Source organism: Lithobates pipiens, unplaced genomic scaffold (genome assembly GCF_037356315.1).
Source record: "Lithobates pipiens isolate NorthernLeopardFrog02 unplaced genomic scaffold, aLitPip1_a1.2 Scaffold_23, whole genome shotgun sequence".
Classification (NCBI taxonomy): Eukaryota; Metazoa; Chordata; class Amphibia; order Anura; family Ranidae; genus Lithobates; species Lithobates pipiens.
In genome coordinates this window covers 52,077,930-52,095,655 of record NW_027507785.1, presented here as the reverse complement: position 1 = coordinate 52,095,655, position 17,726 = coordinate 52,077,930, and the positions used below count along the sequence as shown (strand labels likewise).

General features: G+C 47.7%; 1 protein-coding gene across 5 annotated transcripts in view; it reads right to left on the bottom strand.

The window, feature by feature from the left end:
• Window positions 1-1,809: 1,809 nt before the first annotated feature.
• MBD4 (methyl-CpG binding domain 4, DNA glycosylase) overlaps window positions 1,810-17,726 on the bottom strand; it is a 43,715-nt gene continuing 27,798 nt past the window's right edge. Inside the window, exons 7-10 of one of the 5 annotated variants that reach the window (XM_077451607.1) lie at window positions 10,561-10,695; window positions 6,755-6,891; window positions 4,656-4,759; window positions 1,810-2,055 (exon numbers count right to left, since the gene is read on the bottom strand). In XM_077451607.1, coding sequence (XP_077307733.1) covers window positions 4,670-4,759; window positions 6,755-6,891; window positions 10,561-10,695 — 362 coding nt within the window. In that variant the 3' untranslated portion in view covers window positions 1,810-2,055; window positions 4,656-4,669. Of the gene's footprint in view, window positions 2,056-4,655; window positions 4,760-6,741; window positions 6,892-7,342; window positions 7,454-10,559; window positions 10,696-17,726 lie in introns of those variants that run through there. The other 4 variants (XM_077451606.1, XM_077451608.1, XM_077451609.1 and 1 more) reach the window with 4 other exon arrangements.

Below are 17,726 nucleotides of genomic sequence, written 5' to 3'. Positions count from 1 at the left end.
CTACATGTGCCTATACCCTCTTGCCTCTAAACTACTTCATCTAGCAGATGTACTACATTATACTCTGTGAACAGCACTATTCTTTTCTTTCTCTATAACACTCTGATGGACAGTAGACAGTGACAACATAACATATAACCACTAATCAATACAGTTCCATTAAGGGGAGTAAAATAGGTACCCTTTGTCCCGAAAATGCCTTACCGATCAAGGAAGTCTGATAACTCAAATGTAAGCAAAAGGCTTACCTCAGCCGGCTGATTATCAGAAATTCCCAGATCGTCTCAAGCTCCTCGTTTCGGATACTCAGGGTCACCTGATAACCCCTCCTGGCTCTGGCTTCGCCACCTGAAATGGATATTTTGATGATAGGCAACTCCTATCCTCATATTGATTAGTGGTTCCAAATTAATAACTACTGCAGTACGGAACAGACACAAAAGATACGCTCAGCATCTTTCCAAATAACTGTTCTCCTTTATTATGACGCATGTGAAGGTTTTTATACACATGATTACGTAGGTATCACATTAATATTACAATTGTACGTTTATGGTAACAAGGGGCGTTACATAGGCAGGCTTATTCTAATCAGAACTTGAAAGAATGCAAAACATGTACTGAAAACATTATTAGTGCCATGTGCACAGTGAGGGCATTGTGCAATACATATATAATAGAAAACAATTATATACAGAACCTACAAATTTCCATTACACATGGTTGTTGGTCCCAGACGGGCTGGTTTGAGTATTTCATAAACTGCTCAGCTACTGGGATTTTCACACACAACCATCTCTCGGGGTTTACAGAGAATGATCCGAAAAAGAGAAAATATCCAGTGAGCGGCAGTCGTGTGGATGAAAACTCCTTGTTGATGTCGGAGCTCAGAGGAGAATGGACAGACTGGTTCCAGATGATAGAAAGGAAACAGTAACTCAAATAACCACTCGTTTCACCCAAGATATGCAGAATACCATCTCTGAACGCACAACACATCCAACTTTGAAGCAGATGGGCTACAGCAGCAGGAGAGCACACCGGGTGTCACTCCCATCAGATAAGAACAGAAAATTAAGGCTACAATTCACACAGGATCACCAAAACTGGACAATAGAAGATTGGAAAAACGTTGCCTGGTCTGATGAGTCTGGATTTCAGCTGCGACATTCAGATGGTGGGGTCAGAATTTGGTGTAAACAACATGAAAGTATGGATCCATTCTGCCTTGTATCACCGGTTCAGGCTGGTGGTGGGGGGTGTAATGGTGTGGGGGATGGGCACACTTTGGGCCCCTTAGTACCAATTGATCATGGTTTAATCACCACGACCTACCTGAGTATTGTTGCTGACCATGTCCATCCCTTTATGACTACAGTGTCCCCATCTTCTGATGACTCCTTCCAGCAGGATAATGCACCACGTCACAAAGCTCCAATCATCTCACCACTGGACAATGAGGTCCCTGTCCTCCAATGGCCTCCACACTCACCACATCTCCATCCAATAGAGCACCTTTGGGATGTGGTGGAACAGGAGATTGGCATCATGGATGCGCAGCCGGAAAATCTGCAGCAACTGTGCGATGCCATCATGACACTATGGAGCAAAATCTCTGAGGAATGTTTCCAACACTTTGTTGGATCGATGCCACAAAGAATGAAGGCAAAAGGGGATCCAACCCGGTACTAGCAAGGAGGACTTAATAAAGTGTCCGGTGAGTGTGTGTGCGTTGTTGTGTTGTGCAGGGGGACAGCAAACAACTACATAGACTTGTGCTGATTGTATTATACAAAATATGTTTTATTACACAGATTTAATTATAAAAAACGTAGAATATTACAATAGATAAAGAATTTCCGCGTAACAAAATAATTTATGTACAAAATATATATAAAAAAAAAAAAAAAAAAAGGTAAAATACAAAAAAGTTACAGAGACGAGACGAGCGCCTTCTAGACGCACAGCGAGCGTTCCTCATCCCAATCCAAGTCTGCCCTTGTTCTCCCACAGCCAGTCGTGGTATTTATTCAGCTTGTGGTCCTCGGGCTGAACCTGGAAAAATATCGTGGATACATCGTTCAATGTCAATGTACAGATATCGTCTTCCGAAAAGGGACCTGAGTTTACAAAGTGACGACTTGCTATATTATAGAGAACGTCTAGAAATGGTAATTGTGCCCAACAGGTAAATATTCTGGAATTCCTTCTGAAAACTTTGGGGTTCACTTCTGTACCTCGAGCTTATTTAAAAAAAACAAAAACTCTAAACACATGGAGTTAATGAAATTTTTAGGTATAGGGGAGAGTAAAAGGAGTGTAACTTACCTTATTCTCTGCTCCCCCGTGCGCTAATGGTGGACTGTCCTTTGGTTTCATCATGTCCAATGCAGGGCTGTACACAATGCACTCCTGACCGCTGCACCCTGTACATACTGCCCTCCTGAACTCTGCGCCCTGGGCGTGACGCCCTCCCTAAACTCTGCGCCCTGGGCGCGACGCCCTCCCTAAACTCTGCGCCCTGGGCGCGACGCCCTCCCTAAACTCTGCGCCCTGGGCGCGACGCCCTCCCTAAACTCTGCGCCCTGGGCGCGACGCCCTCCCTAAACTCTGCGCCCTGGGCGCGACGCCCTCCCTAAACTCTGCGCCCTGGGCGCGACGCCCTCCCTAAACTCTGCGCCCTGGGCGCGACGCCCTCCCTAAACTCTGCGCCCTGGGCGCGACGCCCTCCCTAAACTCTGCGCCCTGGGCGCGACGCCCTCCCTAAACTCTGCGCCCTGGGCGCGACGCCCTCCCTAAACTCTGCGCCCTGGGCGCGACGCCCTCCCTAAACTCTGCGCCCTGGGCGCGACGCCCTCCCTAAACTCTGCGCCCTGGGCGCGACGCCCTCCCTAAACTCTGCGCCCTGGGCGCGACGCCCTCCCTAAACTCTGCGCCCTGGGCGCGACGCCCTCCCTAAACTCTGCGCCCTGGGCGCGACGCCCTCCCTAAACTCTGCGCCCTGGGCGCGACGCCCTCCCTAAACTCTGCGCCCTGGGCGCGACGCCCTCCCTAAACTCTGCGCCCTGGGCGCGACGCCCTCCCTAAACTCTGCGCCCTGGGCGCGACGCCCTCCCTAAACTCTGCGCCCTGGGCGCGACGCCCTCCCTAAACTCTGCGCCCTGGGCGCGACGCCCTCCCTAAACTCTGCGCCGTGGGCGCGACGCCCTCCCTAAACTCTGCGCCGTGGGCGCGACGCCCTCCCTAAACTCTGCGCCCTGGGCGCGACGCCCTCCCTAAACTCTGCGCCCTGGGCGCGACGCCCTCCCTAAACTCTGCGCCCTGGGCGCGACGCCCTCCCTAAACTCTGCGCCCTGGGCGCGACGCCCTCCCTAAACTCTGCGCCCTGGGCGCAACGCCCTCCCTAAACTCTGCGCCCTGGGCGCAACGCCCTCCCTAAACTCTGCACCCTGGGCGTAACGCCCTCCCTAAACTCTGCGCCCTGGGCGCGACGCCCTCCCTAAACTCTGCGCCCTGGGCGCAACGCCCTCCCTAAACTCTGCACCCTGGGCGTAACGCCCTCCCTAAACTCTGCACCCTGGGCGTAACGCCCTCCCGAATGCTGCACCCTGCACTTAGCGCCCTCCCGGACCCTGCACTTAGCGCCCTCCAGGACCCCGCCCTCCCGGACCCTGCACTTAGCGCCCTCCCGGACCCTGCACTTAGCGCCCTCCCGGACCCTGCACTTAGCGCCCTCCCGGACCCTGCACGTAGCGCCCTCCCGGACCCTGCACGTAGCGCCCTCCCGGACCCTGCACGTAGCGCCCTCCTGGACTTTGCACTCTGTACGTAGCACACTCTTGAACCCTGAGCTCTGTACATAGCAAACCCCAGACACAACCGGCCCTTTGAAGTTAACCAAACTGTTGATGTGGCCCGCTATGAATGAAATTGAGTTTGACACCCTGGGCTAGGGTAAAAGCTAATTAAATTACCTTAACTCTCACTCCCCACAAGCTCCTCCTCTCCCTGTGACCGGTCCCCCACTGTTGCCTCTCCAGCCAGAGGTTTCAGCTTTGATGTCATTGCGTACAAAACAGGACCAGCGGTCCCGCATTCCACTGCAAGTGAGGATGAGCTGGAAGAGGAAGAGGAGAGCGCCGGCTGCTGGGAGAGGGAGGGATAAGAGATTTAAAACTGTTTTTTCCCTGGTCCAATAGACAAAAATTAGCATTCAACCCTTGCAGACCAGAGGTCCCCCACTGCAAGCCTAGTTTTCAGATTCTGAGAGTTCAGCTTTTTATTAAAATAACCTCCATTGACCCCACCATAAATTGCTTGTTCAGGCACTTCCTATTATATGGGGACATCACTATTTCCCTGTCCCCCAGTGGAGCTGCATTGTCCTCCTTTCACACGGGCTTCTGATAGAGACAAGTGGTTGTTTCAACACACATCATGCCAGCGTGGACCACTGTTGTCACCATCCGTGAACCCAATCTGAGAAATGCCATGCAGCCATCGCTGGAGTACATGTAGGCAGGATATGGCAGCAAAGAGGCTGCAGAAGATCCGCAGCACTGATATGAAAGTGTGAATAAAAGGTATAAACTAGGATTTTTGTAAAAGAAAAATGGAAATATGATACACTTTGAAATACGGGATGATCAATATACCTCTTTCCACTCATTCACACAGAAGATCCGATACGAATCATTTCCATATTTTCCAATTCCGTGGAGTTCAATCGGATAACGCCACTTTTTTGTGAGATACTCTTCTGCAGAACAAAAGAAAACACAATCAATAAAGTCTTACTAATCCCAGGACTCTGCATTCACTATATCTGGTCTCCCACAGTACACAGAACATGGAAATGCAATTATTTTTGTAAATATAAACTGCTAAATACCTTTTCACATCAGCAGTATATAGCAGTCTTGTGACTTCTATCACTGTCTGGTTAAAGCTTGTAGGAGGAGTTTTCATTCTCCTCCGACTGTCCAATGAGGCTGCAGGACCCCTGGACCCTTTGTCTACATAGTGCCTTTGGCCCCTGTTCTGATCACATGCACTCTCCCCCCCACCAACAAAAAAATAAAAACACCTCTCTAGCTATAGACACCAAACTGAGCATGTGCAGAGTGACTCCAAGGCTCCGTTTTATCAGGAGATAGATTGGGGACAGTGGAAGAAGGGGAGGTACAGAGAAGGACAGGATCAAACAGCCTTTTTACTAGACATGCGCACTAACAAAAAATGTGTTAGTTTTCGTTTCATTCGTCTTTTTGCTTTTTTTCGGAAACTCTGAAATTTGAAAATTCCCAAAATTAGGATTTTCACATTTCTGAATTTCCGAATTAAATTTTTTTTTTTTACATTTGCATATTTTTGAATTCTGAAATTCAGAATTTTCAGAATTTTCGAATTCCCAAATTTTTGGTATTCGAAAATTCAGAAATTCAAAAATCCGAAAAAAAAGAAAGAAAATCAGTAAAATTCATAATAACTAACAATAACTATTAAATTACAGGTATTGGAATTTCCTTTCAAAATTGGCTGTTTATGAACGTAACAAATACTAATTTATCTGAAGTTACGAATTATCCGAAATAACGAATGCCGCATCTAAACAAATGGAATGGAACAAATTAATAATAATAATAATAATTAAAAGGTTTTATTATTATTTATTATGATTAGATCATTATGTTCCATTGGTTTAGATATGGCAGATCGTTATTGTAGATAATTTGTTCAAATAAGTTCACTAACAGCCAAATTTGAAAGGAAATGCCAATACCTATAATTTAATATTTATTATTAGTTATTATTTCAGATTTTTTTTCAAGTTTTCAGATTTTCATTCTTATTTTTGGATTTTCAAATTTCCTAATTTTTGAATTTCCGAAATTACGAATTTTCAGATTTTCATTCTTATTTTTGGATTTTCTAATTTCCTAATTTTTGAATTTCCGAAATTACGAATTTTCAGATTTTCATTCTTATTTTTGGATTTTCTAATTTCCTAATTTTTTAATTTCCCGAAATTTTGAATTTTCATTCTTATTTTTGGATTTTCAAATTTCCTAATTTTTGAATTTCCAAAATTTCGAATTTTCAGATTTTCATTCTTATTTTAGGATTTTCAAATTTCCTAATTTTTGAATTTCCGAAAATTTTCGAATTTTCATTCTTATTTTTGGATTTTCAAATTTCCTACATTTTTAATTTCCGAAAATTTTCGAATTTTCATTCTTATTTTTGGATTTTCAAATTTCCTACATTTTTAATTTCCGAAAATTTTCGAATTTTCATTCTTATTTTTGGATTTTCAAATTTCCTAATTTTTTAATTTCCGAAATTTCGAAAAATGCGGAAGTTTAAAAATTCGGAAATGCAGAAATTCGAAATTTTGGAAATGGAAAAATTCGGAAATGAACTAATTTGTCAAAATTCGTTAAAAAACTAATTCGGAATGAAATGAATTGCACATGTCTACTTTTCACACACTGCGGACGATTAACCCCTTAGGTTCCACAGTGAGTATAACAAGCATGCTTTACTGTATATACAGACTGATTTTACTGTTGTGGGTTTAGTAACACTTTAAATATTCTAGGATTATGGAGTAAAAAGCAGAAATAATTTTTTTTTTTTCTTCCCTGGTTCCTCCCCTCGCAAGGAAATTAGGTGAGCTCAATCTGAAGTATGGGCTCTTGTGCCTCCATCCCCCTCCCTGCACCCAGGCTGTATGCATACCCGAGAACCTCACAATGGTTTTTGCTCGAAGTTCATAGAGTCCGAGAGGCTGCAGCATGTCCGCCATGTCCTTCCAGTCCGCCATCCGGGCGACTTCCGCACCGGGGTACTTCTTCAGGAAACTCCACAGGACCGGAATCGCCATCTTCCCTGTAGAAGACGGTAGAGTTGCTAGCTGATACGACCCTCTTGCAATGCCATGTGCAGCAAAGCTCAGACTGGGAGAGGGAAAATCAGGACTGAGACATAACTAGGTGTGCTGAATTTGAATGAACCTGCCAGAGCGCTTTACTGCTCCGGCAAATCTCTGTTGCTGGCTGCGGTAGGGGGCAGTGTGGTGTGCAATTCAGTGCATCACACAGCTCCCCCCTTCCCTTTTTTTTTTTTTTTCCTTCTTTTTGGTTCTGTACAAAACTTTATTTGAAGTACACTTCAATGTACCGCAGCACGATGCGCTGCGCTTCCGTACATTGACAAGTGGCTCAGTGCGGTGCGCTGCGATTAAAATGCAACACGTCTGCATTTTAGTGCAGCACATTGTAGTGCAGTCCGAGGCTGCTTTGCTGTGTGAATGGGAAAATTGTTTCCTGTGCATCCTTGCGGTGTCACCGCGGTATGTGTGAATTCACCCTTTAAACATACTGACAGGAATAGAGGGCAGAAGGATGACCTTCTCAGTCTGCTGCTGCTCCTTCACTGTCCATTTAGCAAGCTTGGGATAAAAGGAAAGAGGGGGTGAACGACAACACTATAGCTCTTCTTCAATCTATTTAATGTGGCATTTTGGCAGTGGGGATAGCTGTATTAATCTCAGGAATGGATGGACAGATATAGAAATCAAGGGATAGTGGGGGTGTGCTGCAGGGTCCAATGATGCCAGCTGATGGGGGGGGGGGGGTCTATTGTTGACGGGGGGAGGTCTTATGTTGCTAGTAGGTCAATTGTTGCTGGGAGTGATCTACTGTTGAGGGAGGGGTCTATTGTTGCTAGCTGCTGGAGGTCTGTTAAAGCTGGCTTCTGGGAGATCTATTGTTGCTGGTGGGGTCTATTGTTGCTGGGGTGGGTCTGTTGCTGTGAGATGGTATTTTGTTGCAAGTGGTCCATTATTGCTGGGGGGTGTCGTGGGATCTATTTTTGCTTTGGGGTGGCTATTGTTGGCTGTGTGGGATCCATTTTACAGTTTTTCTTATTATAATTACCAAATTTCATACAGATTACTTATCACCACAAAATTATACTTGGTTCTGTTTCCTCTAAAAAAAAAGGTTGTACATGGAGGTGGGTAGAGGGTGGAAACAAGGGACGGTGCTCAGAGGTGGGTAGGGGGTGGAAACAAGGGACGGTGCTCGGAGGTGGGTAGGGGGTGGAGACAAGGGACGGTGCTCAGCGGTGGGTAGGGGGTGGAGGCAAGGGAAAGTGCTCGGAGGTGGGTATGGGGTGGAGACAAGGGACGGTGCTTGGGGGTGGAGACAAGGGACGGTGCTAGGAGATGGGTAGGGGGTGGAGACAAGGGACAGTGCTCGGAGTTGGGTAGGGGATGGAGACAAGGGACGGTGCTCAGAGTTGGGTAGGGGATGGAGACAAGGGACGGTGCTCAGAGGTGGGTAGGGGGTAGAGACAAGGAACGGTGCTAGGAGGTGGGTAGTGGGTGGAGACAAGGGACAGCGCTCGGAGGTGGGTAGTGGGTGGAGACAAGGGACAGCGCTCGGAGGTGGGTAGGGGGTGGAGACAAGGGACAGCGCTCGGAGGTGGGTAGGGGGTGGAGACAAGGGACGGCGCTCGGAGTTGGGTAGAGGATGGAGAAAAGGGAAGGTGCTCGGAGGTGGGTAGGGGGTGGAGACAAGGGACGGTGCTAGGAGGTGGAGACAAAGGATGGTGCTCAGAGTTTGGTAGGGGATGGAGACAAGGGAAGGTGCTTGGAGGTGGGTAGGGGGTGGAGACAAGGGAAGGTGCTCGGATGTGGGTAGGGGGTGGAGACAAGGGACGGTGCTCGGAGGTGGGTAGGGGGTGGAGACAAGGGACGGTGCTCGAAGTTGGGTAGGGGGTGGAGACAAGGGACGGTGCTCGGAGGTGGCTAGGGGGTGGAGACAAGGGACGGTGCTCGGAGGTGGCTAGGGGGTGGAGACAAGGGACGGTGCTCGGAGGTGGGTAGGGGGTGGAGACAAGGGACGGTGCTCGGAGGTGGGTAGGGGTGGAGACAAGGGACGGTGCTCGGAGTTGGGTAGGGGATGGAGACAAGGGACGGTGCTCGGAGGTGGGTAGGGGGTGGAGACAAGGGACGGTGCTCGGAGGTGGGTAGGGGGTGGAGACAAGGGACGGTGCTCGGAGGTGGGTAGGGGATGGAGACAAGGGACGGTGCTCGGAGTTGGGTAGGGGATGGAGACAAGGGACGGTGCTCGGAGGTGGGTAGGGGGTGGAGACAAGGGACGGTGCTCGGAGGTGGAGACAAGGGACGGTGCTCGGAGGTGGGTAGGGGATGGAGACAAGGGACGGTGCTCGGAGTTGGGTAGGGGATGGAGACAAGGGACGGTGCTCGAAGTTGGGTAGGGGGTGGAGACAAGGGACGGTGCTCGGAGGTGGGTAGGGGGTGGAGACAAGGGACGGTGCTCGGAGGTGGGTAGGGGTGGAGACAAGGGACGGTGCTCGGAGTTGGGTAGGGGATGGAGACAAGGGACGGTGCTCGGAGGTGGGTAGGGGGTGGAGACAAGGGACGGTGCTCGGAGGTGGGTAGGGGGTGGAGACAAGGGACGGTGCTCGGAGGTGGGTAGGGGATGGAGACAAGGGACGGTGCTCGGAGTTGGGTAGGGGATGGAGACAAGGGACGGTGCTCGGAGGTGGGTAGGGGGTGGAGACAAGGGACAGTGCTCGGAGGTGGGTAGGGGATGGAGACAAGGGACGGTGCTCGGAGTTGGGTAGGGGATGGAGACAAGGGACGGTGCTCGAAGTTGGGTAGGGGGTGGAGACAAGGGACGGTGCTCGGAGGTGGGTAGGGGGTGGAGACAAGGGACGGTGCTCGGAGTTGGGTAGGGGATGGAGACAAGGGACGGTGCTCGGAGGTGGGTAGGGGGTGGAGACAAGGGACAGGCTGGGGATGCCACATTCGATTTCATTACTTTTTTAGGATTTTTTTTTTTGCAATACAGCTTTACCATCTTTTCATCCACTAAAAAACAGGACACACTTTCAAAAACAAAGTATATGATAGACTAGTGTAGAAAATAGTTCCTTCAAACAGCTCACACATATCACAAAGTGGGGGGTTTAAAACACTGTGCAACAAAAGAGGTTGGGTTGACCTGAGGTGTGAAGGTGCAGGAATTGGGGCGATCTGAGGTGTGAAGGTGTCAATGCTGGGCTCAGCAGTTCCTTCTCTGAGCTGGCCGCTCAGCTGTCGGCTAATTGCTAATTGCCAGCTCCTATCTCTCCACAGTTACTCACCTGTTGATGATATCCTGCTAGTCAGTCCTGTCTACTTAAGCCGTTCAGCCCCGAGGTTCTCTGCCTTCGCCATAGTCAACATCACAGAAACTATCTCCTGCGATCCTGTTCAAGACTTGCTTTGCTGACATCCCTTCTGGCTCCAGATCCTGCTTGCTGTTCTACTACATTGATCCCTCACTTCTGGCTTGGCAGACTATCCGTTCCGGTTACTGAACTCTGGCTGTGTTTTGTATACGTTTGTTTTTTTAACTTTTATTATTAAGCAAGTGAGATTTAACTGTACTTCTGTCTCGGCCTGATTTCATGGTTTCTGACAGAAGGTGCAGGAATTGGGGTGATCTGAGGTGTGACGCAAACAAAATCCAGAGTTTTACTCACCGGAGGTCTTATTCAGGAAGATGGTGGCAATGAGAAGCTTCCATGGGTCGTGGAAAAGAGTTTCTTGAACCAAGTTAAAGGGTGAGCGAGGAGGAGTCCATTTGGAAAAAGCTTTTCGTCTTGGGGGTTCCGGAGCTGCAAAAAGAGAACAAAATACATCAATAAAACAAAAAGAGTCACACGACACTACTCTTTGATGTGAACGAGGATTGTGCAAAAAATTAGTAGACTACAAAAATCTTCAAAAGTACAAAATTGGGAATCTACCGTCCTTGGGAAAAAAAAAAAAAAAAAAAAAAAAAAAAAAAAAAAGGTCCTGGTCATATCAGACACGCCCACAAACTATTGTACCTGCCTCTGCATTTAAAGGGAACTTGCAGTATTTGAATTTTTTTCTTTTAATAATGTGAATGTAAGCAGTTTAAGCCTTTTGCTGCCACCGACGTATGTCGTATGCCGGCAACAGTGGTGGTGTTTTAAAAAAAAAAAAACAGTGAATGGGTTATTGGGAATGTGCAGTATTTTTTATTTTCTTATATTTTGTGAATATAAAGCAGTTTAAAATAAGTTTGCACATTTTAGTGCAATTTAGTTAGTTATGCCGCGTACACACGACCGGACTTTCCAGCAGACTAGGTCCGACGGTTTTTCCCTGACGGACTTTCAGCGGACTTCCGATGGACTTTCCGAACGAACGGACTTGGCCACACACAATCACCCCCATGTCCGACGGATTCGAACGACTAGAATAAGGAAGTTCATAGCCAAAAGCTGCCCTAGCGTCAGTTTTCGTCCGTCGGACTAGCCTACAGACAAACGGAATTTTCGACCGGACTCGAGTCCGTCGGAAAAATTTGAAACATGTTCTAAATCTAAAGTCCATCTGATTTTTCAACAGAAAAAGGTCAGATGAAGCCCACACACGATCGAATTGTCCGCCGGATTCGTTCTGTCGGACCTTTGCTGTCGAAAAGTCTGGCCGTGTGTACGCAGCATTAGACTTTTGTCTTGGCAAAGTCTCAGTTTCGTACATTACACCTTTTAGGTTTTATAGTCTACTACGTCATATACACCTTTCTTTTCTTTTTAACACAGACCTGGCTTTTTTTTTTTGTAGCAAATTGAACATATATTTTATTTCCTACTCCTTTTTGTTGTAAATAAATAGTAAAAAAAAAAAAAAAAATTAACAACACAACAAAGCAATATCCTATAATTTTTCCCATTGCAATGTTTATGTAACTTTTAGACCCCGATGAAAATAGTACCACTCAAACCCCCCCCCCGAAAAATTTGTTTGTTTTGCGTCTCATTCGTCTTTTTGTTTTTGTTTTTTTCTTAATTTTTCGGGTCAATCATTTTGATCGCAATTCGGAAATTCGTAAGTAAGAAAGAAAATCCAAATAAATAACCAAAAATAACAATTAAATGATAGGTATTGGAATTTCCTTTCAAATTTGGCTTTAAGTGAACTCCACGAATACAAATTTATCCGAAGTTATGAATTATCCGAAATAACAAATTCCGCATCTAAACAAATGGAACGGAACGAATAATAAAATAATAATAATTAAAAAAAAATGTATTATTATTATTGTTTATTATTATTAATTTGTTACATTCCATTCGTTTAGATATGGCATTCGTTATTTCGTTAGTAGCTTCGGATAAATTTGTATTTGTTATGTTCGCTAAACAGTCAAATTTGAAAGGAAATTCCAAAACCTATAATTTAATAGTTAAAGGGGTTCTGCACTCATAATAATATATTTGCCCCTTCTGTTGCCTCTAGACCGTACATTTGATAATGCCACATGTTTTTTTTTTTTTTTTATTAATCTACCTTTTGTAATTCGTAGTTTTTTATTTTCCTCCCCTGCGGCGATGGGCGGTCTCTTGCGGGGATCAGCATCATTTCCTGCTGAAGCCCGCACTGTCTCCTGGGATCTCGTCCAAGTAATCCCAGGAGACATTGCGGCTAATGCACCCGGAATCTCGCGAGATTTCGGCTAATGCACCCTAAATCTCGCGTGATTTCGGCTGTAATAGCCGAAATCACGCGAGATTTAGGGTGTATTAGCCGAAATCTCGCAAGATTCCGGGTGCATTAGCCGAAATCTCGCGAGATTCCGGGTGCATTAGCCGCAATGTCTCCTGGGATTACTTGGACAAGATCCCAGGAGACAGTGCGGGCTTCAGCAGGAAATGATGCTGATCCCCGCAAGAGACCGCCCATCGCCGCAGGGGAGGAAAATAAAAAACTACAAATTACAAAAGGTAGATTAATAAAAATAAAAAAACATGTGGCATTATCAAATGTACGGTCTAGAGGCAACAGAATGGGCAAATGTATTATTATGAGTGCAGAACCGCTTTAAGTTAATGTTCGTTATTTCAGATTTTCGGATTTCCTAATATTCAAATTTGTACGAATATTTGGAAAAATTTGTTAAACAGGAATCTGTCGAAATTCGTTGAAAAAAACGAATTCGGAACTAAACTAATTGCACATGTCTAGCAGAAAGGAAGCACAACACTTGCGCCATTAAAACCCTCTTTGCTGTGCATCACCATGACCTGGTATCTTTCCTGTTGCCAAGCAAAAGCAAGACGTCCCCATCAGCTGCAGCAGAGAAAGAGGCGCAGGGATAGGATGCCCTCAGTGCATGCGCAAAACAGAACCTGCAAACTGCAAGATCCTGTTGGCTCTAAGGCTAGGACTTCAGTGTATGCTTAGACAATGTAAAGGGAATGAGTACTGCAATACAACCCATACAGAAGGAAAACATCTTTGATTAAAATATAGAATCAAAAGAAAAGAAAAAAAAAGGGGGGGGGGAGAAGAAGGGACAAAAAGGAAAATCGAAAATTGAAGATCAGCGGGAAACCTGTCACATGTTTTCTCAGCAACCATAAAATATTGTCAGTTCATGCCCCTAAAATAAACCCCGGCACTGAAGGTTTCCCCAATATGGCATATTTACCAGTTAACAAGCAGGTCACCCACTTGGCTAAACTTGGGTGGGATATGGTAGGTAGTTCTCGATATGGCGATAAGATGATTGTGGAATGGGGACAAAACTAGAACACTGGAGGTATATGTGAATTCTTTTATGGACTAGCTGAGGTGGTCTTGTGGTGTCAAGAGAGCAGAGTTGACCAATAGGGGTTGATTTACTAAAAACAAATAGGCTGTTCACTTTGCAAGGGAAGTTGTACTATACAAGACAATTTGCCCCTGATTTTCGTGAATAAGGTGAAGCTCTGCTAAGCCATCCCTATAGTATTGTGTCATGAGGGGTTTGAGAGAATATATGTATAGATCACCCTCTCTCAACCATGGTTCCATGGAACCCCAGGGTTCCTTAAGATGTTGCTGGGGGTTCCTTGAGTTCTAAAGAGCAATGTGTGCCTCTCAGATAACATTTCCACTGCCAATCAAATTTTTAGCTATCTGTAAGAGGGGAATTTTTTCCACTGAGCATCACACTGTAACCCCTTGTACACACGGTCGGAGATTTCCATAACCAAATCCGTCGGATTTTGCCCGTCGGATCTTGTCCGAAACTGTTGCATACACACGGTCGGACAAAGTTGGCAAAAAATCCGATCTTTCAGAACGTGATGACGTAATTTCGTTACGATGGGACTACATTCAGGCTAGTAGCCAATAGCTTTGATGTAGGAATTTGATCTGAGCATGCGTGGCACTTGGTCCGATCAAAATTCTCTACACATGATCGGAGTATGTCCGATCGGCCCAGTTGGTCGGGAAATATTTCCAACATGTTGGAAAATTGGGTCCGACGGATATTCCGACGGAATCAGTCCGATGCATACCACACACAGTCGGATTATCCGACGACACGGTCTGATAGGACACATTCCGACGGATTCTCCGACCGTGTGTACAAGGGCTAAGAGTCCACGGCTTACTACGCATGCACCAATGGCACGTTGTCGTAAGAGGAAATTTGTGCCAACTGAGCATGAGCCAGACACCTCAGGGCACCAGCCTGCACCTGCGCAGAAGACTTGATGGAAAAGGGCTGGAAAATGGCCAGGACACGCACAGGAAGTGACCTCAACCTGATGGGAAAAGGTGGGAAAATGCCCAGGAGGCACACAGGAAGTGACCTCAAACTTCCCTATACTGTATAAGCCCATCCCAGACACTGCCAAATTGCTGGATTATCTTCAGTCCCCCCTTGATCCTGTGCTAGTGTGTGATCTGTCTGAACCTGTTGTGACCTGGAAACCTGTTTGACTACTCTTGATTGCTGCTTGCCTTTGACCTCGGATTTGTACCTTAACCATTCTACTACTTTGCTCCTTTTGAACTCAGCTGCCAGAATGGAACAGACACCGGCTTGGATCTCGACCATTCTTCTTCTGATTAATCCTTTTATGCTTAGTTGCCCAACTGGACTTGACCTCGGCTCAGATCCCGGACCAAGGCTTGCACGGGGCTCCGCGCCCCTGACACCCCTGCCACTCTGTGTCCCCACCAAGTCTCTGTATCCATCTCCAGAGGCTTTAAGGACCCGAGGTGCAAGGGAGGCCCCCCCACTACTTCGGTCTCACATCAGGTATGTGGCCCATGTGACACACATGAATGTACAGCCCTGGCCAAAAGTTTTGAGAATGACATACCTGTAAATATTAAAGTTCACAGTCTGCTGACAATTAAATTAAGTTTACGTAAAGAGTCAATTTTTGCAGTGCTGACTAGTGATGGACGAACTTCCGACGGGACGTTTCGCGAACGCGAAACGCGAACGGACACAAACGTTCGCGAAAACGACCGTTCGCCGCGGGCTCCATTGACTTCAATGGGAGGCGAATTTCGCAAACCTTTAGGTCGAATTTGCGGCCACGGGGTAATTATTAGGGGGTAGCACGTAGTCCCACCACCTGGACAATAGCATAATACATGTATGAGGTGAATTTGGGATCGATAACTACAAGCATTTTTTTTTTATTTGGGAAATTGTTCTGACAATTCAGGACTATGGAGCTAATGAAGGCAATGGAGGAGAGGGAAGGTCAGGGACCAGGGTAGGCAAACAAGAGGGTGCAGGAGATACAGAGCACTGACAGCAGCACCGTAATACAGAGCACTGACATCAGCACCGTGACATACAGCGCTGACAGCAGCTCCGTGACATACAGCGCTGACAGCAGCTCCGTGACATACAGCGCTGACAGCAGCTCCGTGACATACAGCGCTGACAGCAGCTCCGTGACATACAGCGCTGACAGCAGCTCCGTGACATACAGCGCTGACAGCAGCACCGTGACATACAGCGCTGACAGCAGCTCCGTGACATACAGCGCTGACAGCAGCTCCGTGACATACAGCGCTGACAGCAGCTCCGTGACATACAGCACTGACAGCAGCTCCGTGACATACAGCGCTGACAGCAGCTCCGTGACATACAGCGCTGACAGCAGCACCGTGACATACAGCGCTGACAGCAGCTCCGTGACATACAGCGCTGACAGCAGCTCCGTGACATACAGCGCTGACAGCAGCTCCGTGACATACAGCGCTGACAGCAGCTCCGTGACATACAGCGCTGACAGCAGCTCCGTGACATACAGCGCTGACAGCAGCTCCGTGACATACAGCGCTGACAGCAGCTCCGTGACATACAGCGCTGACAGCAGCTCCGTGACATACAGCGCTGACAGCAGCTCCGTGACATACAGCGCTGACAGCAGCTCCGTGACATACAGCGCTGACAGCAGCTCCGTGACATACAGCGCTGACAGCAGCACCGTGACATACAGCGCTGACAGCAGCTCCGTGACATACAGCGCTGACAGCAGCTCCGTGACATACAGCGCTGACAGCAGCTCCGTGACATACAGCACTGACAGCAGCTCCGTGACATACAGCGCTGACAGCAGCTCCGTGACATACAGCGCTGACAGCAGCACCGTGACATACAGCGCTGACAGCAGCTCCGTGACATACAGCGCTGACAGCAGCTCCGTGACATACAGCGCTGACAGCAGCTCCGTGACATACAGCGCTGACAGCAGCTCCGTGACATACAGCGCTGACAGCAGCTCCGTGACATACAGCGCTGACAGCAGCTCCGTGACATACAGCGCTGACAGCAGCTCCGTGACATACAGCACTGACAGCAGCTCCGTGACATACAGCGCTGACAGCAGCTCCGTGACATACAGCGCTGACAGCAGCTCCGTGACATACAGCGCTGACAGCAGCACCGTAAGCAGCCCCAGGAGGAAGTCAGCACAGCACAGGGATGGTGTGATCCCCTCATAATAAGAACCCCCAGGAGGAAGTCAGCACAGCACAGGGATGGTGGGAGCCCCTCATAATAAGAACACCCAGGAGGAAGTCAGCACAGCACAGGGATGGTGGGAACCCCTCATAATAAGCAGCCCCAGTAGAAATATGACACCGCTCAACCTCTTCAAAGAGGAGGGTAGGGGCATATAGTACGGTGTGCTTTTTTGGGTCAGGGAAGTGAGCCAAATGAATTAAGAAGGTCTGTGTGCTTGATTCCAAAAATTGTTTATAGACATATACATGGTCTACTGATCACATGTGTTGAATTCCTCCGAGATCCATGCCTCATTCATTTTTAGAAATGTGAGGTAGTTAACACTGTGGTGAGCTAGGCGAGTACGCTTATCGGTCACAATCCCCCCTGCTGCGCTGAACGTCCTTTCGGACAGGACACTGGATGAGGGGCAAGCCAACAGTTCGATTGCAAATTGGGCAAGCTCTGGCCAGAGGTCAAGCCTGCCCACCCAGTAGTCTAGGGGTTCATCACTCCTCAGAGCGTCCACATCGGCCGTTAACCCAATGTAGTCGGACACCTGACGGTCTAGGCGTTCCCTGATGCTGGATCCGGATGACACCTGTCGATGGGTCGGCTGAAAGAATGACCTCATATCCGAAGTCACCAACACATCTTCAAACCGGCCTCTTCTTGCAGGCGCTGTTGGATTGGTACCCGCAAATCCTTCTCTGGGAGTGGGAATTGCTCCTCTGCCAGCGCACGCAAAAGCAGAATGCAGCATTTCTCGAAGCAAGGCCTGGAAGTGCTGCATTCTGACAGCCCTCTGCGACGGCGGTAACATTTCCGCCATTTTGTGTTTGTACCGGGGGTCTAAGTACGTTGCCA